The sequence below is a fragment of the Vombatus ursinus genome, unplaced genomic scaffold (genome assembly GCF_900497805.2).
Source record: "Vombatus ursinus unplaced genomic scaffold, bare-nosed wombat genome assembly UNPS02008961.1, whole genome shotgun sequence".
Lineage (NCBI taxonomy): Eukaryota > Metazoa > Chordata > Mammalia > Diprotodontia > Vombatidae > Vombatus > Vombatus ursinus.
Genome location: NW_020948739.1, coordinates 12,522,819 through 12,548,598, shown reverse-complemented (window position 1 = coordinate 12,548,598; position 25,780 = coordinate 12,522,819). Strand labels below are relative to the sequence as shown.

The window sequence follows — 25,780 nt, the reverse complement described above, 5'->3', positions numbered from 1 at the left end:
TTGCTCTCTGTGTGACCCTGGACAAATCACTTAACCTTTGTCTGCCTCAGTTTTCTCACCTGTAAAATAAAAATACCACCTACATCTACGGTTTTGAGGAGGATTAAATGAGATATTTGCAAAAGTGCTCTGAAAACACCTTAAACTTCCATAAAAGTGCTAGATAATAATAAGTCATGGTCATCTCATATTAGCGTTAAGCTTCATGAGCTGCTAAAATAATTTCATTCCATTTTCCAGATTGAAAAACCAATTTTAATGGGAAATCAATTTTACTACACTAAGTATAATTACTATTTCTAATTAACAAATAATTTCAATTTTACTCAAAAGGTCTCCCCCATTTCTTTTCAAATGAAATATTTATTTTATAAAATGCTAATGTCAGAATTTTGATGAAATAATAGTATATGGCAACCCTCAGTTGTCTAGAGAGAAAAGCAATAAGATTAATTAATTTAAAATGACTTGTAACATTTGTAAATCATTTTAAATTCAGCATCTAAAGAAGTCAAAATTAAAAAAATAAACAATAAAATAATTGAATCCTTAGATTAAAATTCTAAGAATAGTTAATAAAATTCCAACTTCAAACCAAATAGTGATTTTATACAGCTGATCAAATTGGAACTTCTTTTTTTTTATGGAATTGCTGTTTCCTCAGAAAGCACTTGATTTGTTATGTTTTTTTTTTGTTTTGTTTTGTTTTTAGAACTACCCCATTGCTACTTTCCCTATCTCAGAAGTTAGAGTTTTAATGGTAAATGTAAAAGCAGCTCATTCCAGGACAGAATAAAAATAAAAGAATGTTGAAAATAGATTTTTCCCCTAATCATGTAACTAGAATTCTTATAGTTTTTTTATTCTTATTTTTTCCTTTTATATATAGAGAGAATTCTGCATTCATTAATTAAATTCTGCATTTCAGATTTCACGAACTTATTTTCTGCCTAACATTTGCCTTTGCTCACAGAGGCCACATTTCAGATATCAAGGCATTCACTGGTAAACCATTAATCATACAAAATAAACACCTGATGTGCAATTTCTATTTTAATGATGATATTGAATAAAATGTGTTAAATATTTTGTGATGATCAAAGTGTAAATTGCTTTTTTAGAAAGCAATTTTGTAAAAGTAAAACTGAATTCTATATAATAATAATAAGGAAGCCCAGCCCTAAAGAAAGCATACCTCCCTGTCTTCTTCAAGAGAAGGTATAGGGTTATGGGTGTAGAGCACTGCATTTATTATTATATTCATATGATGTATTGGTTAGTTTTAATGAATTGTTTTGTCTTCATTTTTAAAAAAATTACTGGTTTCAAGACAACTTGGAAGAGGAGGGAGAGGGGCACATACAAGAAAGTGCCAACACATAAGATACAATTAAAAAAAATAAATTTATACAAATTGAGCATTTTAGAGTAAATGACAAAACAAATTTGAAAATTCCTATAGACTAACTCCATCAGCTAAAAAATAAACTATTTGTGGTAGGAAGTCAACAAAAAATTGGGTTTAAAAGAGAAAAAATATCAATTGTCAATATTTACATAAATAATATACTTTATATTCAGAAAAGAGGCATGGAGTGGTGCATTTAGAGATAGCCATAGGTCCAAGAAAACCTGAGTTCAAGTGTTGCCTATGACACATATTAGCTATGTGGCCATAACCCAATCACCTAATCTCTCAGTGCTCTCCACAAATCTCTAAGATGGTAACTGGAAAAAAAAAAGTGCCTATCTAAACTGGTAGATGTAATTTCATCATTTGAGAGGATCCTACGCCAATGAAATCACAGGTCTCATCTCCATGAATAATATGTATTTTGTTAGATAAAAGAATAATAATTTAGGCAGATATTAGTGAGCATAAAATTAGGCAGATAGAGATGATAGAGTTTAATAAGCCTGTATAATTCTGATAAGATATTATCTGTTTTATGTACATACTAAGGAAAGAACAAAATTTATGGTAAATATATTGGTTTTAATATACACACCTTTTCTATAGGATGCAAACCATAAGCTCTCAACTTTTAAAATTTAAAAATAATGTAGGTGGCACAGTGGATAGAGTGCTGGACCTGAAAAGACTCACCTCTCTGAGTTCAAACCTAGCCTGGGACATTTACTAGCTGTGTGACCCTGGACAAGTCACTTAACCCTGTTTGCCTCAGTTTCCCATATATAAAATGGGCTGGAGAACGAAATGGCAAACCATTGCAATGTCTTTGTCAAAAAAAAAAACAAACCCACAAATGGGATCACGAGGAGTTAGACACAACTGAAATGACTGAACGACAACAACAAATATGTATTCTCATTTTGCCGGTAAAAAGTCATGTTCTGATGTCCACCACTGGTTGAGACTATAAGGTTAATTAGTTTATTGTTTAAAGGATTGACCTGGAAGAGAGTTGAATCATCCATGCTGCATATTCAGCACCCAAAGCAGAGGTACCTTATGAGGTTAAGACTTCCTACCTTTTGCCAGGAGTAATAACTATGTAGATAAATGATGATGGACAAAATACAGGCCAGCCGGAACCTGAACCTGGACATCATACTTTTGTTTAAAGGAAGGAAGCAACAGGAAACCAAAAAGAAGTCAACCTTTCTGTCCCCATCTTTATACTACACCTCTAGTTCAGAGATTCGGGCTGTAGTGCTTACGTGGACTTTGTGTATTACAAGGCATGCACAAGCACAAAGCAGGAGTGCCTTTTCTTTCCCAACCTGGCACTTTCTGTGCTACAGACATGACAGAGGAAAAAAAATTATCTTTTGCCTAGATCTTGGAATTAAACCCACTAGAGCTCTTGGATAGGGAGACAGATGTCCAAATCTACACCTACATGAGCGGGTGGCATATTCAAATCTGGTCTGTGAAAATTAGAATCTAAGTCATAGCTAAATATCATCTTACCATTTGTGTAGAGAAATATTCCATTGATTGTATCTAGGACAATGGCGTGATATAGTGAATAGAGCATTAGATTTGGAGTAGAAAAGACCGGAATTCAAATCTTGCTTTAGATACTACTTTGGCAAGTCACTTAATTTTTCTGGGCCTCAGTTTCCTAATCTGTAAAAGGGGGATAATCAGTGACTTCTTGTGAGGATGAAATGTCAGTAAATATCTTTGCAAACCTTTAAGTGCTATATAAATGTTAGTTATTGTTATAATAATAATTATTATTATTATCATTATTATTTTTTATTATTTCAAGTTGATAATAATTTTTGGCTAAAAACAATTCCCTTGTGTTGAAATACCCTCATACTACCTCTCTTCTGTCTAGCTCTTCATCTTGTAAGGATAATCTGGGATTGGGGGGGAAGCATGCTTGGAAAATACTTACAATGGGAAAATATAGTTAAACAACATCTTGCATTTTATATCCTCTATACAGTGCAATATTGAAAACAATGCAGAGAGAAAAATATTTCTCCAACACTTATATTGCCATTGTAAGCATTTCCAAGCAGGCTTCCTCCAAAATCCCATATTAAAAGCTCACCTGCAAGAGAGAATATGGATAGTGCATACATGGAGAGACAACCTCAGAGCCAGCAAGACCTTGTTGGCTGAATCCAGCCTCTGACACTGTATCATTCTGAAAAAGTCACCTAAGGTCCCAGTGTCCTCAGATACCTATAAGATTAGTTTGCAGGGCAAGTACAGAGCTATATTAGTACAGTTTGCTCACGGGGAATTCCCTATGCAATTTAATCACAGATCCAGTCTAAAACAACAACAACAATAACAAAATCAAAAACCAAACAGTCAAAACAGAAAACAAAACAAAACACACTTACATGCTCTAGGCTTTCAAGTTATTAGAAAAACAGTTTTAAGAAACCACAACCAAAGGAAAAATAGTGCTTCTAAAGTTCTGAATATGGCTTAGGGAACGTTATTGAAACTACTTCAATGTCCAAGTTAATCAAGGACATTGTTCTGTAACAGAAATTGATTCATTATTCTGCCTAAATGTGATTATATCCATTTTAAAGTGTTATTGCCCAGAGGTAATATTATACAATTCAGAAAATGTGAATTAATAAGTTATTCTATTTTATTTTATCACTATGAAGGATATATGAGTGTCCATTTTGATTATGTGAGATTTCAAGACCCTGTGAAAAAAAGATGAGCAAAGGTAGAATAGAGGATAGAGTGCTGGGCTAAGAATCGGGAGTTCAAACCTAGCCTCAGATACGTTCTAGATGTAACCCTGGACATATCACTTAATCACTGTCTGCCTCAGCTTCCTCAATGCAGACAATGCATTGCAGACAATAATGCAGACAACAAAAGTGCCTTTTTTCAGAGGGTTATTATGAGGGTCAAATGAGACATTTCTAAGGTGTTTAGCACAGTGCTTAGCTCACAGTGGATGATTAATAAATGCATGCCTCTTTCTCCCCATTTTTCTTTTTTTTTTCAGAAATAAACCTAAAATACTTAAAATATTTTATTTTTAGATTTTGAAATATCTTTCAATATTGGGGCATTTTTTTCTCTGAAACTATTTGAAGAGATTTCTTAAATGTAATGTAGATAATTTTTAAATAATAAAAATCGACCTTTAAACAGAAAACTTTTCATCTCTGTCTTGGCCATTATCACACTCTGCTTGAATTATAGAAGAATTTTATTTTCTACAAGACTCCATATTGATGCCATCAGTTCAAAATGTATTAGATCATTCAACTACTTAGCTGAAGTTAGTGCTAGATAATGAACTTCATATAATTGTCTTGGATGGTTTAATATGAAAAATTATAACAAAGGAAAAAATTAGTTGTGGATTCTTTGGATTTTACATGCTTCTGGGGGAAAAAAAGATTGCTTTCTACTTCTGTTCAGTTAGCAGGGTATATCTGCCCATATTAAGGAAGAAAGCCTAAAAGCACATGATTTACTGCATGGTTCCCCGAAGAATTTCCCCCCAATGTCAGTTTATATCTTACCACCCTATAGATATATCTCATTGCCTATGTGAGAGATATGATAGTAGATGAAAGAGATGCTTTCTTCTTAATATGATGATGGATTATGAACATCTATAACTTTCTCAAATCTATTCCAAAATCAACTTTAAAAAATTAGGAGTCCAGAGATATTCTATAAGGGATGATCCTCCTGGGAGAAGTCTATAGGATCGCCTAAACTACAATTAGATCCCTGTGAAAATTTCTTGAGCAAGTTGGAGGCACATTTTTTCTAGTTACTTTTTATAGTCCAAAGATGGAGCTGATTTCTATCAATCAGTACAGATTCCAACACTTGATTTCAGTCACCACACCACGGCATTTTAGTTTGGGAGATCTGTCACAGCAATTCTAATACTTACTGAGACTTAGTGACTGATGAGACACCATGATACCACTGACAATACTAGTTACTTCACTGAAAGACCATTTTGCTGCTTGACACAGAAAATATTCCCTTCTACCTAAGGTTAGGAGCATGGGTTATGTATTATTTATTTTTACCTCCCCAATGTCCAGAAAAGTTTATTGCACATGGTAGGAACTTAATTAATATTCACCAAATAAATGAACAATAGCAGGACAGATTTCAATGGAAAATACCTAGATAGCAGAGGAACAGATTAACCATACATATTGTAAAATCTCTTCCAATTTACACTTCACCCGTCTTGACTTTTAGGAAGACCTCATGGGCTGCAACAGATTTATCAATGTGCCATCAGTTTTATTTATATGGAATACTATTTTTTTTTGCTTTTCTTCTGATTGTTTTTGTTAATAGGGCAAGGCTACCTTGTAAGCTGACCTCATGAGGTTATAAGAATGGGCAGAAAAGTAGCAGATGAGATCTAGTTTGGATAAGGGCAGAATAATGCACATGATTCAAAGTATATTTTGAAATGATGGGCTCCAAGCTAGCAGAACGTGCTTAGGAAAAATACATAGGCATCACTGTAGACTGCTTTCTGAAGATAACTTAACCTAATGTATTGGTGTGGTCTGACTGATTCCACACAAGTCAGATCATGTCACTGGGCTCAGGAAGCTTCAGTGTCTCTCTGTTGCATCTAGGATAAAATACAAAGTCCTCTCTGCTTGGCATTTGAAGCCATCCGCAGACCGGCTGCAGCCCGCCTTTACAGGCTGACTGCACATTACTGCCCATCACAGATCCTGTGTCCAAGCTAAACTGGCGGACTTGCTCTTACCTATCTGTGACATTCTATCTCCCTTCTCTCCATGCTTTTGAGCAAGCTTTCCCCCCTATTCCTGGAAAAATAATAACAACAGACATGTATAAAGAGCTTTAATTTAGGCAAAATGCTTTGGTTCTCAAATGAGCCTCACACAAATGAAATGAGCTACTACAGGTATTATTAACCTCATTTTACAAATGAGCAGACAGAGGTTATGGAGATTAAGTGACATCAATGGTCACACAGTCAGCAAGTACCGGAGATGGGATCTTAACTCTTGATCCAGGTCTGACGTTTGAGGCATAATGCCATGCGTGAGCTCCTTCCCTCTGCCTCTTACAACACCTAGCTCTGTCCAAGACTCAGCTCCCATGCTACCTCTTACAAAAAGCCTTTTCTTGTTTTTTTTTTAATAAGACAAAGAGTATGTATGTATGCATGTATGTGTGTGCATATATACACAACACATACCATATAGACACATAATATGTATCCACATATATGCACATGAGCTTATGTATATATGCACAAAGTTATTCTGTACAAAATATATACATGTATATATATACATATATACATATGTGTCTATGTATATGTGTTTGTGTGCATGTATGTATCACCTGTGACTTAGTGGACAGAACACTGGACCTTAAATCAGGAAGACCTGAGTTCAAATATGACTTCAAATACTTTTTAGAGGTATGACCCTTGACAGGTCATTTAACCTCTGTCTCCCTCAATTTCCTCAACTATAAAATAGTGATAATCATATCTCCTACTTCACAGGGTTTTAGTGAGTCTCAAATGAGATAATATTTGTAAAGTCCTTAAAAAAGTTAATATTTGTAAAGTGCTTAGGTCATTGCCTGGTACATAGTAAGGATTTAAATGTTTATTTGCTTCCTCCTTTCCTGAGGAGGTCAGGGACCCCACAGTAGCACTAATAGACCCAGGCCTGTAAGGTATAATATAAGCAGACGTATGGCTTCAAAGATGATTTGTATAAATTCATAAATTGCTACTGATCCTTAAGCAGTTAATAAGGCAAACTGGATTATTCTGGAATATATCCTTAACTTTTGAGGGTGACATTACATGCCACATTTCTGTCATGACTACTATGTCATAGAGCTAAGACCAATAGACCAGAGGTCTGGTCCAGTATTGAAATCAATTCAGTAAGCATTTATTAAGCAACCAATATCTTCTAGGCATTAAGCTAGATACTCATTATACTAGAACAAAAATTAAGCCATTCCTGTCTTTAAGGAGCTTGCATTCTATTGAGGTGGTTAATATGCCTGCAGAAGCAAAATTTATACAAGACCAATACAAGGTAATCCTTCAGGCCTTAGCAGCTAGTGGGTTCAGGAAAGGCTCCTTGAAGAGATGATTGAACTGAACTTTGATGTAAACTAGGGATTTTTCTAGGTGGAGGTAAGAAAAGAGTACATTACATGCAAGGGGAACAACCAATGCAAAGACATGGAGACAGGATATGGAATTTCATGTCCAAGGAACAAGTGGCTGAGTTTGCCTAAAATTCAAGATCATATGAAGGAGAATAATATGAAATATTCCTGGAAAGTAGGCAAGAAAGGAGTGTGTGTGTGTGTGTGTGTGTGTGTGTGTGTGTGTTTTAAAGGGAATATATCCTTTCAAAGAAAAAAAAATAGTTCCTATATGCCATGTGAAAGAGCCAAATTGTTTGAACTATATTTAATAAATTATTACTAATGAATAAAATGACAAGTAAATTTATTTCTTAAAGCATCCCCTTTGATTGAATTCTTTTAAAAAGTATACATTATCAAGACATTTTATATATTCCTTCACACAAAGTAATGCTATTTTCTAAAATAACCTAGGAAATATCTGAAAAATGTATTTTGCATGCTTAACTAGTGACACTAGGTGCATATGTATAAATGTGTAGAAATTCAAAACTTCCAGAATATGTTGACTTACAATAATGTACTGGTATTCCATATGCAAAGGCATATGTGAGAGAAGTTGAAATAAATCCAAGTTTTAGTGGTTTTGTATCAGAAAGCAATGCCTAACAGCCTAGTTTTCCAAATTAATTTAAGGCATGTAAAAAAAATCTCCTATTCTCAATACCATGATCAAGTAAAATTTCATTAGTATGATAATGATAATATCAATATAGACATTTTAATAATAATTAATTTATTTTATAATTACCAGAGATTAAACTTTGCCCACTTCAGTAAGCATACTCTCCTTCTCAAGAGACCAGAAGTTCCCTATTGCCTCTAGGACAAAACAAAGTTCCTCTGCTTAACATTTAAGCTGCTAATTTGATGCCTGCCTCCCTTTCCAGGCTGATTCCCTACTCCTCCTTCTCATACACCCTATACATTCTACATGTCTTCCAGACAAAGTGACATCCTTGCTGTACACTTTCTACTTGGTGTTTCACGTCCTCGAGTTTTCTTACAAGCTCTCTCTAAAGTGTGGAATGCTTCTCAAACCTCTCTTGTAAATACCTAGCTCCCTTCAAGTATCAAGTCAAACGCCACTTCCTTTAAGAGGTCTTTCCTGATTCTCCCACTTTTATGCCCAGACTAAATGATATAGGTTGTGTGTGTGTGTGTGTGTGTGTGCATATACATGTGTATGTAGGTGTGTTTATATGTGTGCATACATACATGTATATGTGTATATATATATATATGTGTGTGTGTGTGTGTATCTTGCATTTATATGTGAATGTTATATTGCCCAGAATAATATAAAAAGTTCTTTGAATACAAGTTTAGGTTCATTTTTGTCTTTGAATCCTAAGTGTCTAGTATAGTGCCTGGTATATAATATTCATTTTAAAATGTTTGTCGACTGAATAATTGAATGTAAAAGTTGCTGTTTCTTTTGGTTGAATAAATTTTGAGGGTCACGGTAGAAATCAATGAAAAAGTCTGGGAACAGTCAACTAGCAAATCTTATACAAATAGTACTCTTATTTATAACTCTGAATGACAAAAAGAATCACTACTGAATAAAATCAAGGTAACATGACTGGAGTCAAGAGGGGAAATATTTATTTGCTGAGTTGTTTTATTTGTAAGTAAATAAACATACTGGATCATGGCCATTATGGAAGGTAGAATCTTGTGGGGGTAAAGTAGTAAAATGAAACTAAAGTAACATGTTAACATTCTCTCCAAACTGGCTCTAAATCAGTATTTTGAGTTGAGTTTATGCATTTCCTAATTCCAAACTAGTAGTACAAACTGGATTAAGGAAACGAGATGAAGAGACTTTTTTTGTCTACTTGTCCATGGTGTTTTTTTTTTCTTCTCTGCAATAGGAAACCAAGCTTTCTGTCTTTAATCCGATATCCACTTCACTACAGAAGATTTATTTAGACTGCCTCTTGTTTCATAAAGGCCTCCAAAGTCTGTGGTAATTTTTGACACTTTGTTATAATGTTTCTATGACCCCCTCCCTCCCTCCAGCCCGCCCCCCTCCCATACTCCTCCCAGCCTCATTTTCATACAGATACAAAGCATTGGGATAAAATGATGGTTCATTATAGTAGTACAGAGCTCTTATCTTCATCCGGCAAGAGTCATTTCCTTCCAAAGATTGAAATGCAAATGTGAAAATTAATGATAACTGCATTATCTGATAGCAGAGATAATACCAATTCACTGTCAGAGTAACACACAGTCATTCAGATTTCCTCTGCTTCTCACAATATTCTTCTTACTGTCAGACTAGATCTATGGTTAACTATGTTTCATAGGTTTTTGTTAATTTACATCAAATGGCATTTCCCAGATCTTCTATCTACCACATTTTCCCAATCAAAAAGGAAACGAAATCAGAACTGTAATCTTCAAGTCCTTCTTAGCACGAGTGAAGAAAAAAAAAAGGGCGCTGTATCATTAGTGTCTGTTTCAATCTCACAGTGGTCTACCAGCCATTCCAACTTTATGCAAAAACACTTCCCCCACCGTTTTATTTTAACTTAAGGCATAAAGCTGAGCAAGTACTACCATCGCTATTTATTCACAGTGATGAATAACAAGGGAGTAAGGAAATTTATTTAGAGATTTTCAGCTTACTTTCAGCACAGTTGCAACAAGTGAGGCATGAGGGCAGCTAGGTGGCACAGTGGATAGAGCACTGGCCCTGAAGTCAGGAGGACCTGAGTTCAAATCCAGCCTCAGACCAAACACTTAACACTCACTAGCTGTGTGACCCTGGGCAAGTCACTTAACCCCAATTGCCTAAAAAAACAAAAAAAAAAAAACAAAAAACAAGTGAGGCATGCCTCACACTTTACACAAATTCTGAAAGGTGGTAAAACAAACAGGATCAAATTTCTATAGACTGAATCATTTTAAATAGACTTGAAGGACTCATTACTTGATAGAGTCCTGTGGTAACTATATAAATCAGGAATCTCTTTCGAAATTGGATTCTGGATGATATGTGACTTCATCAGAATGGAGAACTCCCAGCATGGAAACTCCCTCCACAAAAGCAACCATCTACTTTAGTGAAATCCTACGAAGTGGCCTGAGTTATATATGGGTCAAGTGACAAGTCCATGGTCACTTAGTTAGTGTCAGAGGCAAGAATGGAAATCAGGCCTGGTTCCACTTTATCCAGTGTGCTATAATGCCTCTTTATAAAGTTAATAATTACCCAACAATAGATCTCTTTCTAAATCGAGACTTCCTTATATGAGCTTTGCAGTGAGGCAGGAAATATCATTCCTGCATGCTTCTCTTCCTTATTCTTTATTCCTAAGATGCCTACTTTATAGAAGGTGCCATTTGAATGTATGTGGACATAGTGCTTGCTCCATGAAATTTAAAGTATAGTCAGTAAGCAAATCACCACATGAAAGAGTTAACAAAATTAGCCTCAGATACTTACTAGCTCTGTGATCTTGGAAAAATCCTTTAACTTGTTTGCCTCAGTTTCTTCATCTGTAAAATGGGGATAATAATAGCACCTACCTCCCAGGGTTGTTGTGAGGATCAAACAAGATGTTAACTGTAAAGCCTAGTTCAGTGCCTGACACATAGTAGGTGCTATATGTTAGCTATTATTAGCTATCATTATTATTAATGTAGGTAGTGAAGTTGGAAAAATCAAAAACTATTTTAAAATGTGGCCTATGGATTATAAAATCAAAATACTAAGTGAATGAAGTAACTGGAAAGTAGTATTCAAATGGTTGCTCTCAGAGTAAAGTTGAAAGAATTCTTATGGGTGGCCTGGTCCAATCCCCTCTCATTTTAGAAATAAAGAAACTGAGGCCCAGAGAGTTTAAGTGACATTCCCAAAGTCACATAGGCAGTACATGGTTGGCCCAGGTGGGGCTGTTGTATCCAATGAGATAATTTATGTGATATCATTTATAAACCATAAAATACATGGCAATTATTGCAATCCAAAGATTATTGTTTATAACCTGCTTGCCATTCACTATATGAAAGTGAGGTTTTATTCATCACAAAGCTATCTATAGAGATATGAACTGTTATATTGTTGTGAGGAGGTCTATGTTTTAAAAACCTCTGTATTATTCAAGAACATCTAGCTTAGCATCTTTGAAGTCATAGGCGCTCAATAAATGCCCAATGAATTAAGGGGTACATTACTTTCAAATGGTACTAGGAACTTAAAGAAAAATCAAAAAAGGGAGTAAAGGTTTTAAATGACAAGGACAAAATATTAGCCTTAATGAGAAGATACAATGGAGGAATGAATTGCTGAAAATGTTCATGGAATCCTAATGGAAGATGAGCAGGAGATTAGTTAGATGCTATATAATGTAAGTTATTAATGATTTTAGGAAGACAAAGTGCTACATAACTAGAAGTGGGGAATGTAAGGTTTATGAGCTGCCATGGCTTTAAGCATTATAGAAAAATGGAATGTTAGAGTTAGTTTAGTCACCTTAGAGATCAGAGAGTCTGAGCCTTTCATTTTACAGATGGGGGTAGTGTGGTTGAGCAAGGAAAAATGACTTTCCTAAAATCCTAGTTCCCTACTGTCGGAGTTGAGAGTAGCACATGATTCTACCTGAGTTTAATGACCTTTCCATACTGCTAGGTACTGAAGTGGATATAGCCCTGGAGCTGGAGTCAGGAAGACCGAGTTCAAATCTGACCTCAAACACTTACTAGCTGTGTGACTTTGGGCAAATCACTTAACCTCTGTTTGCCTAAAAGCTAGCTATGTAGCTCAATGTACAGAGCACAGGGCCTGCAGCCAAGAAGACCCTGGCTCAAATCTAGCCTCAGACACTTACTAGCTGTGTGATTTTGGGCAAGTCACTTAACCTCTGTTTGTCTCAATTTCTTCAAATGTACAGAGGGAATGTAGAAACCCTACATTGTAAGGTTGTTGTGAGGATCCAAGGAGATAATATTTACAAAGGGCATGACACATAGTAGGTTTTTAATAAATGCTTATTTTCTTCCCCCCACTCAATATCTAGTTCTGTTTCACACTATAAAATGGCCATAGATCGAAGTTTATTATTAACAGAGTTGGGAGAAAATCTTGATCCTTTCACTGGAATTCAGTGACCTGTCCACTCTAACACTGCTTTCTCAGTACCCTCTTCTAGTTCTGCACTGTGCAGTGGCTACAAAGACCAAATACAGATGGGAGTCACAAAGAAGATTAAAGGATTAAATAGATCATAACATAGAGGAACTATTAAAAGACCCAAAATTATCTTTCTTACTAGAAGAAGAGACTGGTAGGACAATTAAATGAGGTCAAATATATGAAAAATTATTATATATGACATAGTGGCGTTTTCCATCTCTAATGACTATGAAATAAAAAAAAACCTGCTTTGAAAAAAGCAAAATATTAATGACAGTAAAACTTCTTTGGGCTATCAAGTAAAGCTGAGAAACTTCACTAGAGGGGGCAAAACAAAGCAAATTTCCATCAGTTTAAGATAGTAATACTCTGGTACTATTTTCTAAATTCCCCTGTGATTTTGGAATTTATTTTGTCCTGATTACTGATATTGACTGGATGTGACTCTCTGGGCACATCTTAAAAAACAAAGACTTTAAAATACTCAAAAGCCCAACTAAAAATTATGGCATGCTTACACAAAAAATTAAATCCTGAAATAATATATCACAACTAGGTATTTTTTTCAGGGATAATTTAATGTTAGTTTTGGAACTACATATTTAGTGATGTAAAAAAAAATATATCATTTATTGTTATTATGAACACCTTTAGGATATACATAGACCCACAACCACAACCATACTCACTTACACACATATATCCCTCCCTAGATAAAGTTCTACATCAAGATTCACTGACTCCACAGTAAAGAAACATATAACTATGCACAGGAGTATACACAATTCTTACATCTCAAATATTTAAAAAAAAATGTTAAAAGCTACCCTGTTTCTTCTTTTGTTCACAGTCTGTAGATACTAATACTATTCGACAGGCAATTTAACAAGAATGTCTTACTAAAAGGAAAAATTAATTTTTAAAAAAAGATACTAATGAAATAGTGGTGCTTGACCCAACAACTAGGATACAGAGATACCAAAACATCCTTCTGTGGTACAATGATTTCATTGTTTCAGAAGTGAAAATATTCATTTCCAGATATTGATGCTCAACTACCTGTGGAGAACATGCAATTGATTTTAGAATGTCCAGAAGAAGGAACTTGTTGATATATTGATTTTCATTCTATCTGCCTATCTATTCATCTATCTACAATTCATTTTCATGTTAAAGAGTGTACCACCACCACCCCCATTCATGTGCAACAATGAAGATCAAATGAACGCTTATACAAACACTTCCATCTGTTTAATTAAAATCTCTTTGACTAAAATTTCATTTCCTTGAAAACAAAAGTGCAGAAACTCTGATGTTGAAGAAAAGTATCAATATTTATGTATTTTCTGTAATACTAAATATAATCTGTTACACATTAATTTTCTATCAATATAGTAATAATGAAGAGCAGTGCAAGTTAATGAAATTTTTCTTTGAAAAATGCAAAGCAACCTAAAAAAGGACAGAGGTAAATTTTTCTAAAAGTGTTTTTTTTTCCTGTCATAAAAAATGTCATAAATTACCCATACTATAGTAATGAAAGCATTATGAAATGAGTACTTCTTAGAGAGTAGGTATGCCAGAAAAGATTTCTATGCTCTTTCAAAACCACAAAAATGGGCTTATCCTACTTTAAATGAAATACATTTTATTCCAAAATCTTGCCTTTGCATAATGCCACAGTGTACAGAATATAAACATTTGTGTATATCATTAACACCGTTTTCAATGACATCATAATGATCAGATATACTGCATCTTCATTTTTGTTTGCATTATATTTTCCAGCTGCTGGTTTCAGAAAATTACCCCTGGAGTTCTTCTCTTCTTCATGCACAGCATACAGTAATTTGCAAAGTCATGCAAGGATGAAAATGTGATTGAAATATAGAATATTTCCTAATGAAAAATGGTACTGCATTATGAATCATTGTTAAAATAATTTCAATACACTGTCCTTAAACCTTTTTATACAATAGTCTCTATTTATAAATTTGATACAACTGGAAAATTCTGGGTTATTACATAAACAGCCTTTTAACCATAATATTTTATTTTGTATTTTAAAAATTAAATCTGGAATTTTTCAACCAACTTACAATGTTGTTGCCTAAGTTGCTTTAAACATTTTGTGTTCATGACCTTAGATGTTTTTCTATGAAACCTAGGACTTACTGATGGAAATTAAAAGTGGTACTACAAAAATCTCTCCAAATCTACAGACATAAAACTATCTTCAAGTTTGTCTTTCAACTCCCAAGATAATATCCAGGGCATCTCTAATGATTTGAATAAATACCAAACTGATCATCAAAGTCCTTAAAATACCTGTGGAATTGTTCTGTTCATGTATTGTTCAATACCTATATAGTTTGGATTTCAGTGTGGGTTCACACTGCTTTTACCAGAGGAAGGAGAAGCTTCATCTCATGATAACTCCAACAACAAAAAATTGGTAAGAATAACCTTGTAATATATAGCATTAAAATGAAAGGCACAGATCTAGGGCCAGCCTCCATAATAAATATTATCTATTTAATTCTTTACCCTAAACAGCACATATTTAAAGAATAATTTTTCATAGTGATAAAAAGTTTGAGGGGCATCCCTACTTATTGGCGTTGGATACATCTATATGTATTTATCATCTATATATGTTTATATATGTGTGTCTATATCCGTGTATATATACATATAGAGAGAGAGAGAGAGACAGAGAAAGTGAGAGAGAAAGAGAGAGAGAGGGACAGAGACAGAGAGAGAGACAGAGAGACAGAGAGAGAGAGAGAGACTGAGAGAGATGATGAGGGGGAGGGATCTTCTGAATTTCAAAGCCACATTCTTGCATTTTAAATCCTCTCTCCTACCTGGTCCATCCCAGTCATCTGTCTCAGTGCTGAGCTGCCCTGGTTTTTCTGATTGTGTGTCCCCATCTGATTCTGCTGTCTCCTGGATCCCTTCTTCATCACCTAAAAGAGCACCAACACAAATACAGATAAAGAAAGAGATTAAAAAAAAAAACTCTAAGTGATTTTTTTCAGTTGCAGGGTTTTTCTTATTTGTTACATATACCTCCACCATGCAAATGTTTAAGCATTATCACTTTTGATTCTTGGTCCTATTTTGTTATAAAAATAATCAAGAGCAGTCAGTAAGGAATATAAATTCATTACTGAAAAGATTATTCAAATTTTTCAAAACAAATTTCTGCAGAGTTATTAAACGTATTTATAAAAATGCAAATTCAGAAGATAGGATTTCATGTTTTCTGAGAGTTTTGGTAAATGAAACATTAATTTTTATCCTTTTGATGGTTTTTAAATTTAAAAGTGATGTTTATGGGAAACTTTATGGAAATCATTGGAACCTTTTCAATATCATTGAGAAAATGAAAAAAAAAGTGATGTTCATATGGTAAAATATTTTACACACTTTTATTTGAATTTAAATTACTCTGAACCAGTCCCAGCATTTTGGAAGGAAAAAGAAGATATTTAGACTTTGCACGAGACATAATGCTCACATCTCCATTAAAATGAGATTTATAAATGTCACAATTAAATGATTAATCTATGAGGAAATATGAGTTTTCATATTAACATAAAGACAGGTTCCCATCATTTTGCTAAATTTTGAAATATTACTTAATGAAATAAAGTTATGTCTTGTTCCTACAGTTTCCTATCTTCTTTTATGTTTTAATTTCATAGAGCAATATATCCAAAAATAAGTGCTATTTCTGTCATTCAAAAGGAGATATAAATTTGTAATATAAATATGTTGTCAAAATATGAATTATTAGTTAGCAGTGCCTTAAATATTTAAGTGAAATCTACTAAAATATTTATAATTGTGATTACAAATATTCCACTAAAAAGCCTTCAATCAAAAGAAAAAAATAACTAAACCTAGATATAAGGAAAGGTAAGGAAAGAAAAGAAACAACTTGAGAGAAAAGAACAGATTAAGAAAATGTGAAATATTGCTCAAAACTTACAATGATAGCAACATAGTGACACTCAACACATATAATTCCGGTTCAGGTTTTCCCTAGACTATTTAAAGTGTCTGCTTCCTAACAGCTTGTACAAATATATTTAAGACTTTAGACTATACAAAATACACAAAGGGAAATTACTTAACTGTGATGATTATATTTAAAATGTTTAAAGTGCTAAAGTTTGTGTTTGAATATTTTTATTACAAGTGAAACAAGCAAGACATTAATTAATCCTTACTAATATGAAAGAAAGGATATATAATGTGAAAACCAAGATGTAGGCCTGTCAAGCTCAGTTTTCCCATGAGATTCCATAGGGCAAAGAAAAAATGGAAACAAAATCAAAACAATTTACTAGTTGATACAAATCTTTCACCCGTGTTATTCCAAGAACCTGGATTCTCAAATCCATCAGTATGTACAGCAATCAAACTCACTGAAATTTTTGCACTTGTCTCTGAATTAGTTTCCCTTGGCATGCCCGTTTAGCTCTCCATTATCCTGTACGGTTAAATTCTTTATTCCTTTTTCCCATTACTATTCACACCTCAACAAAGTCTAACTATGGGTTACCTACATTCCTACTCACACGCTGCTGAAAGAAAGACATAATGCAACCATAAATGTCTGTTATCTAATCCCAACTGAGTTCTCACTGCAGCAAGACTACTCTTTTACTCTTTGTTGAGTGACTCTTCACCACTCTCTGCAAAGGCTGTTCCTCAACCCTCCTACAGCATCTCTTCACCCCAGTATATCAGCATTAGAACTTGCTTCATATTCACCGAAAAAAACAACAACAATAACAACAAAGCTGTGTGCTTAGAGCTCCCACTTGTCCCCTGATCGTCACACAGTTCCTTGACATCATCTGTCATTCTCTCTACCTTCATTATTGGTGGCCTTTCACTTTAACAAGATGAACCCTTTGGTTTCATCCTCTCAAATCTTCTTCAGTTAATTGTACTCATCATCATTCCCTCTTTCTAATACTTCAAACACTCCCTTTTCTTCTTTGCTGCCTACAATTATGTATAAATCTCTCTATCTTAAAAAAAAAGTCCCACCAGATCATTGCATCTCTGCTATCATCAGCCGTATATTTTCCCCTTTCTCAACCAAACTCTTTGATAAAGCCGTCTATGTGTGATGACTCCACTTCTCCTTTCAAATTCTTTTAAGCCTTCTGCAACATGGCTTCTAATCTATCACTCAACTGTTACTGCTCTCTGCAAAGATATGAATGATTTTTAATGATTGCTGTATTTAGCAGTCCTTTCTCAGTCCTCATGCTTGATGTCTATGCAACATTTTACATAGTTGACTACCTTCTTCTCCTGGATACTCTCTTCTCTCTGGGTTTCTGTGGCATTGCTTCCCTCCTACCTGTCTGATCATTCCTCCTCAGTCTCCTTCGCTCGTTCATCCACGTCAAGCCTACTCATTGCTTATGTACATTAATGTTCTGTCCTGGCCCTGCTTCTCTTTTCTGCATGCTCTTGCATTTGGCAACCTCATTCTCTTCATATTTAATCATCAAATACCTATTGAACATTTTCAACTGGGTGTCTCCTAAACATCACAAACTCAACACATTCAAAACAGAAATCATTTTCATTCTCATCTTCTGAACTTCTCTCTTACTCTGATGTCAGCACCATACTTTTCAGGCATCCAAGTTCACAATCTCAGTATTACCTTTGACTCCTCACCACCCAATATATTAAATCAGTTGTCAAGTCTTATTTTATTTTTATCACCAAATACATTTTGCATGTTGCCTCTTCACCATTCATATATCCACCATCTTAGTTCAGGCTTTTACCACTCCTCAGCTGGACTACTGCATTTACTCTCTATTTGGTCTTCCTTATCTTATGCTTCTCCCCACACCAATCCATCTTCCATACAGACACCAAAGGTATTTTTCTAAAGGGCAAGTCTGTCCATGTCACACCCATCCCCTCTCAACAAACTCCAGTGGTTCTCTATTACTTTTAGGTTCAACTACAAATTACTCTATTAGACATTAAAATCTCTTCACAGCCAGCCACAATTCCTACCTTTCCAGTCTTCTATGTTACTCTATTTAATGAACTCTGTGTTCTTTCTATATTGGCATATTCATGGTTCCTTACACATGATGCTCTGTTTCCTACCTCCATGCATTCAGACTGGCTCTCCCTCATACATAGACAATCCTCCCTTCTCACTTCCACCTTTTGGAATCCCTGGCTTCCTTTAGATTCAACTCTAATTTCACTATCTATACAAAGTCTTTCCTGATCAACCCAAATGCTAGTGTATCCTTTCCTAAAATTCAACATATTCATTTTGCATATATTACACATTGACTTATTACAATATACTCATTTGTATATGGTCTGTATAAACTTATGAATACATGTTGTGTCTTCCATTAGACTATAAGCTCTATGAGGGCATGAACTGTTGTGATTCTTTTATTGTATCCCCAACATTGGTAGTACAAGTATCAGCTCATAATAGTTCATAAATGCTTATTGATTAACTGAAGGACCAAAATGTCCTTAGTTTTTGACTCCTGTCCTGTTTCCAACATATCTCAGAAGAATACACTACCTTCCTGTAACTTCCTAAAAATCAGAATTACACAAATGTGAACTTTGTTTCCTCTAGATATAATAGGGTCGCATGCTCTAAAATTAGTCAAGCAAAGGTTATAAACAATTTGTCCAGTGTACTACAGAGAGGGATTCTTATTTAGGTATGGTGTTTGACAAGATGGCCTGTGAGGCCCCTTCCTACTCTGCAACAAATGGCCAAAACAACACATAGATCACTTACCTTATAGGTAGAGACCCTCATCACTTCATGCCGGTAGGATAGTTAGAAATAGCCTATTTGTTAGTCTCTCTGCTTCAAGACTCTTGTAATCCAATCTAATTTGCTATCAGTTGCCAAAGTCATCTTCCTAAAGCACAAATCTGACCATGTCATCCTTATCCTCAATACACTCCAGTGGTTCTCTCTGTCTTTTAAAGCCTCTTATAACCAGGCCCCTTCCTATCTTTCTACTCTTCCTATACTGTACTCCTCTTCCTTTATTCTATGATCCAATGAACAGTTGGAACTAGAAGATAGTATCTCATAATAATAAACAATTACATAATGTTGGAAATACGAAGTACCTTAAATAAATGATGTAGACCTTGCACCTTTTCACTGATTCTCTCCCATGCATGAAATCTTTTCCCTCTTCACCTCTGCCTCCTGGTTTCTATCAAGACTCAGGTCAAATCCTACTTTTTACAAGATGCTTTTCATATTCTCCCCTATTGCTAGTGCCTTCCCTCTGAAATTACCTCCTATTTAAACTTTATATGTCCTGTATGTTCACTGTTTTTTTTTACATGTGAATTCCTCATTAGAATTTGAGCTCTTTGAGGATAAGGATCATGTTTTCTCTTTTCCCCATATAAGCAGTGCTTTGGACAGTGTCTGACAAATAGTATCCACTTAATAAATGCTTATTGACTAAATGACCTTAGTGCCACACTGGTCCTATTTCCCAAACTCCTCATTTATTTCCTCTTTCAGTCTAAATGGTGTGGAATCCTTTCCATAAAATTGCCTCTAGTTCTGCTTTAAAAAAAATCTTTACTCAAATGTTATCCATAATGCAGTACTTGCTTTGGTCCTTGTTAGCTCAAATGTTTATCTATCTATCTATCTATCTCTCTATCTCTCTATCTATCTCTCTATCTATCTCTCTATCTATCTATCTATCTATCTATCTATCTATCTATCTATCATCTATTTGTGTGTGTATATATACCCACATACATATACAGGAGAGACTTTTGTTGCATTCCCCTTCATATATCATTTAACTTTTGAATAACCCTTTCAATGCATGAAACTCATCCTAACAAGTCTCAGTGATACATCTGAGTTCAAATTCTCACCTTTCCATTAGGATCTTGATTGTTAACCATTTGTATATAAACAGGTGAGGCCATGCATGGACTTTCTTCTTGGGTTCCATGCTTAGATTCTGTCTTTTGTTCATTCTGAGTGTCTACATTTTTTATCTTCTTCCTACATTATAGCTCTGGAACATAGCTCCACCATGCCAGCCCCCTTCCCTCATTGGTGAGTTCCTCCCAGGGTCTATATTTTGGGGAGGAGACAAGGCCATCCAACCTTCATTTCCCAACTTGGCTTTGCTTTTAATTTTCTAGATTTTGACATCATCCTCAATGCAGGCAACCTTTCCTACCCCACTTCCCTTTCATCTGCCTTTTATTTGCTGTCTTCTTCCATCAGAATGTAAGCTCCTTGAGGGACTCTTTCTTTTTGCTCCTCTATGTATCTCAGTGCTTAGCATATTCCCTGGCACATATTAAGTGCTTAATGAATGGTTGATAATTTATTGTCAATCTATCCTGGTATAGTAGGAAGAGTTCATTCTCCAATCCTCAACCTAACCCATTCAATATAAACCCTCTTTGATTATACCTACAAGCACTAGGCAAAAATGAATGAATGAATAAATAATAAATAAAATGCCACTCCTTTTTAGGTCTTGCCCTGACCAAGAGTCTGTCATTTCTAAGTTTTAAACTGTTGTTCAGAAATCTAAATACTATTATCAGGTTGTATTCTCTTAACCATCTATTTATTTTGTTATGTAATTTTTATCTTTGTATCTCCATTTAATAAATGATTATTAATTGACTGATTGCCACTTGAGGTCTCCCATCAACATTGCATATCACTATGTCCTAACACTTGATTGCCATCTACCTTTTAAAATAGGAGTGAAAATTCATCTTCCTACTGAGTATGGCCAAGTCCATACTTAAATAGATACTTAAGGTATAGATTATACTTTTTTTCAGCTTCTGTAATATTAGTGAGAATGATAAAAGGAGCGATAGTACAGTACTAGCATAAAATCAAGGCACTATCAAAATAGTAAGATGGGTGAGGAAGGCAATGAAACAATAAAGAGAAAATTCAAACTTCAGATTTAACAGGAGATGTTTTTGAAGGAAAAAAATCCTTTCAGTGCTGTATTTTGTATTTATATCCAACATCTGGCATTGTGCCCGTTACATAGTAAGTGCTTAATAAATGTTTGTTAAATTTAAATTAAACTGAATTTTGCGTCCCTAGCTTAATTGCCAGAGTCTGAAAGAATGACCCTGATCAATTTTAGGAATGTTAAGGAGCAAAATATACTGTATGGAAGAGGAACCCAGAATGTTTATAGAACACAGGCTCAATCAATCAATCAGTAAGTATCTACATACCCGATAAGTGCTAGGAACAGAAACACATGCTTGATATACAAGTACAAAGTATAAAACAATCCCTACTTGCAGCTTATATGAGGGAGACAGGTATACATGAAATATATACCACATCCAGATAAATTACTATGTGCAATGTAGTTAAATACAAGGTAGTGAGGGCAGAAGCAGTTGTGGGGAAGAAAGGCCTTACGTAGAAAATGGTGCCTAGACTGCATCTTTAAGGAAAAGGACTCTATGAGGCAAAAGTAAGCAGGAACCTATTCCATGCATGGAAGACTGCTAGTGAAAAGGCACAAAGATGGGAGATGGAGAGTCAAGAGTGAGGAAGAGAGAGATCAGTTTGTCTGGATCACAGAGTAAAGGAGGGGGAATAATGTCCAATGGGGCTGGAAAGAGAGGTTGAGGCCAGGTTGTCTAGGGCTTTAAAAGCTAAAGGGAGGAGTTTATATTCTATCCTATTCATAGGATCATATGATCATGGGTTTCTGAGCTGGGAAAAGTCTAAGATACCTCCTGCTCTACATACCTCTTTTTATACATAAGAATGCTAAGACCAAGAAAGGCTGGTATTTGCCCATGGTCACACAGGTAGTAAGTAGTAAAACTGGGATTTGAAAGTTGGTTCTCTCTTTTAATTGGGTCTCATTGGAGCAAAAATAACATTCTTCCAGACACTGGAAATTGGGTAAAGTTTAGAGTTTATTGATAGATGGATGGTTTTGAAGGAGGACTTTAGCTGAATTCAAAATTTCTTTTTATAATAAGTACAATTTGTTGAAGGTACTAAAAGTCCCACAATTAGAAGGCCACATGACAGGTTACAGTTGAGGATAGTTCTTGTTAAGAAGTTTGTTTGTTTCCTTACCTAGAGCCCATATCTCTTTCTATACTTTCTCTCCTGTTCCCAGTTCTTCCCTCTAGTCTTCACCCAACTAGTCTAAACTTTTTTCTACATCAGGGCCCTTCAAATACATGAAATTAAATACATTCTGCATTAGTATGAGGAGAGCCCTTAATTTCAAGAGATGGTAGTATCATTTGGTACTGAATAGATAGATCTCTGATAGCTATCTTTGAAATGTCTAAAATGCCTCAAACTCTAATACTTAATAGTTATGTGACCATAGCTTCTCAACCTTTCTGAGCCTTAGTTTCTTTATCTATAAAATGGAGATCATAATAACTGTGGTAGCTACTTCTGGAGGTTTTGTGAATCAAATGAGATAATAGATGTAAAGAACTTCAGAAATTTAAAGTGCTAATATAAATGCCAGCTATTACTTAATCAATCAATCAGAAAACATTTATTAAGTGCCTATTATGTGCTCTACTGTGCTAGGTACTGGGGATACAAGATCAAAAGTGAAGCATTTCCTGTTCTTAGTTTACAATCTGTTTGGGAAATGAAACATGAATTTATGGAATATAGGTTTAAGAAATAGATATGGGTAGATTTGGGAAGGATAGCAGTAGTAGTATGAGGGTAAGGGGAAGATCAGGAAAAACTTCATATAAAAGTGGAATTCAAAGACAGCCTTGAAGGAGATTAGGGGTTCTCTGAATTAAAAGTGAAGAGGGAGCACATTCCAGGCATGGAGGTCAGCCAGCACAAGAAAGAGAGATGGGTTCTGTAGCACCATGTATTTGGAATATTTAATATTTTGGAATTTTAAATATTTTGGAATATTAAATATTTGGAATATTTAATAAGATATTTAATCTTATGTTCATTTTATCCATTTTGATTCTCATCTGCTCCTAGAATTATCTAAGTATGATGACATTAACAATTCATCAAGACAAATAATACAGAAATTTAGTGAGAGTGAGATGAGGGGGGTGTAAGGAAAAAGGATGGGGAAGTAGAAGAGAGTTTACAGGAGGAGAACAGGATGATTATTCACAAAATTTCTTATTCCAATACATTAAAATAGCAATTTCAGTGTATTTTCAGCAAAGCACAAACATTTGATGGGATAACTACGATATACAACCAGAGACTGATTCATGAAAAGACGAAATAGAATAAATGTCAAGCGCTTACAAAATCTATAATATTTCTGAAATTATGGTCAGGGAGTTAATGGTTTTCCATTGCAAGATTAAACTCTTTTGTTGCTTTTTTAAGAGATATCATAAGTATTTTGTGGTCCCTTCCATTTTTCTTAGTCTAGTTTTCATAAGCAATGAGAGTCCTATAGGAGGAAATTGAAGGTGTTATTGAACAGCATAACGCACAGTACAAGTGATTATGACACAAAAGAATAGGAGAAATGTGGTAAAATATAGTCTTTGGAACACATGAAACAGGATATTTAACTACCTAAATAGGGGCATCTGCTGGCGAAGAGGCAAATGCAGTAGCTAAAACCGACAGAAGAAATAATTTCAATGACATAAACATTTCATTGTCACTGAAATTTAAATGTTTCAGTATAAATTAAAGACCTGACACATTTTGAGACAGTCCCCTTTTCAGTACAAAATAGCAATGGTATTTGAAAGCAGCTATGCAAGCCCACAACTCTTCTCAACCTTGCTTCTTAAATCCATGTAGCTCCTAGCAATATTAGCCTCTTATAGAAATTCTCATACAATATGACTATTAAACTTTCTTGACTAGAAGTGTTACAGTAGCTGTTAGTCACCCTATAATGTATTTTGCAATCAGCTAAATCATCAAAGCATTTTTTAACAATGAACAGTTCAGAACTGACAGATCTACTTTCTTGTTCACAAGTGCTTATCAGAGAACAGATATCATATATGTTTTCTAGGTGCTGCCTATAGTTAAAGTACTTTCAGAGAAGCCGCTCATGAAAGATAAGGTCATAGAAGAGATGAAAAAATGTGTGAGTTTCATACACTTATGGTTTTATCATCAGACAAGATAGCTTTGGTTAAAGGACTGTACCAGTCTCAAGCAGCAAACTGCAGCTCGTATTGAAGCCCAAGAACATTAAAAGTTTAGAATTCCATTTGTGCTTGCTTTTCCTTGAGAGCGTAAGGGTACATCTAGACTGTTGTAAGTTTTCCAGTATTATGTACTATGAAACCATTGCTCAGTTGTAAATTACAATAATAAAATTATCACTGGCCAATAAATTCATTCTCTACTACCAAACCCAAGATACAGTTCTGATCCAGGCTTACTCAATAGAAAATATTTATTTTCTTCAATATGGAAGGCCTTGTGCCAGAAGCCCTGGGGAAAAAGAAAATAAACAAATAACAACAACCCAAGACACAGTACCTACTCTCATGAAGTTTAAAGGAGGAGAAAAGAAATGTGAAATTAATTAGGATATCAGAAATGAAGTAAAAGTGCCATTAAATAGAAAACAAATGTTAGATGAATATGGAGGGATAAATATTACTTTCAGTTAGGAGTAACAGGGAAGGTTTCATGAAGGAGTTAGCATTGAGCTGAACATTAAAGCATGGGAAGGAATCCAACAAGTAGAGCTGAGGGAGAAGAACATTTGAGGTGAAAGAAAAAAGGAAGCCAATTTATGGATGTGGGACAGTTCAGGGATTGCTCAAGGAACAAATAATAATTCAATTTGGTCAATTTGTTGGGAATACGAAGGCAGTGTGGAATGATAAAAGAGGAGTGGGGAGTCAGAGGATTTTGGCTTGACTATGGAATAGTTGCTTGTCATTAGCCAAGTCAC

At 34.7% G+C, this 25,780-nt stretch overlaps 1 protein-coding gene across 1 annotated transcript in view; it reads right to left on the bottom strand.

Annotated features, from left to right (window-relative positions):
- Window positions 1-25,780, bottom strand: part of ZFPM2 (zinc finger protein, FOG family member 2) — a 551,489-nt gene that overhangs the window by 395,451 nt on the left and 130,258 nt on the right. The window contains exon 3 of the mRNA XM_027850028.1: window positions 15,674-15,775. Within this exon, the coding sequence (XP_027705829.1) occupies window positions 15,674-15,775 (102 nt within the window). The remainder of the gene's footprint in view (window positions 1-15,673; window positions 15,776-25,780) is intronic.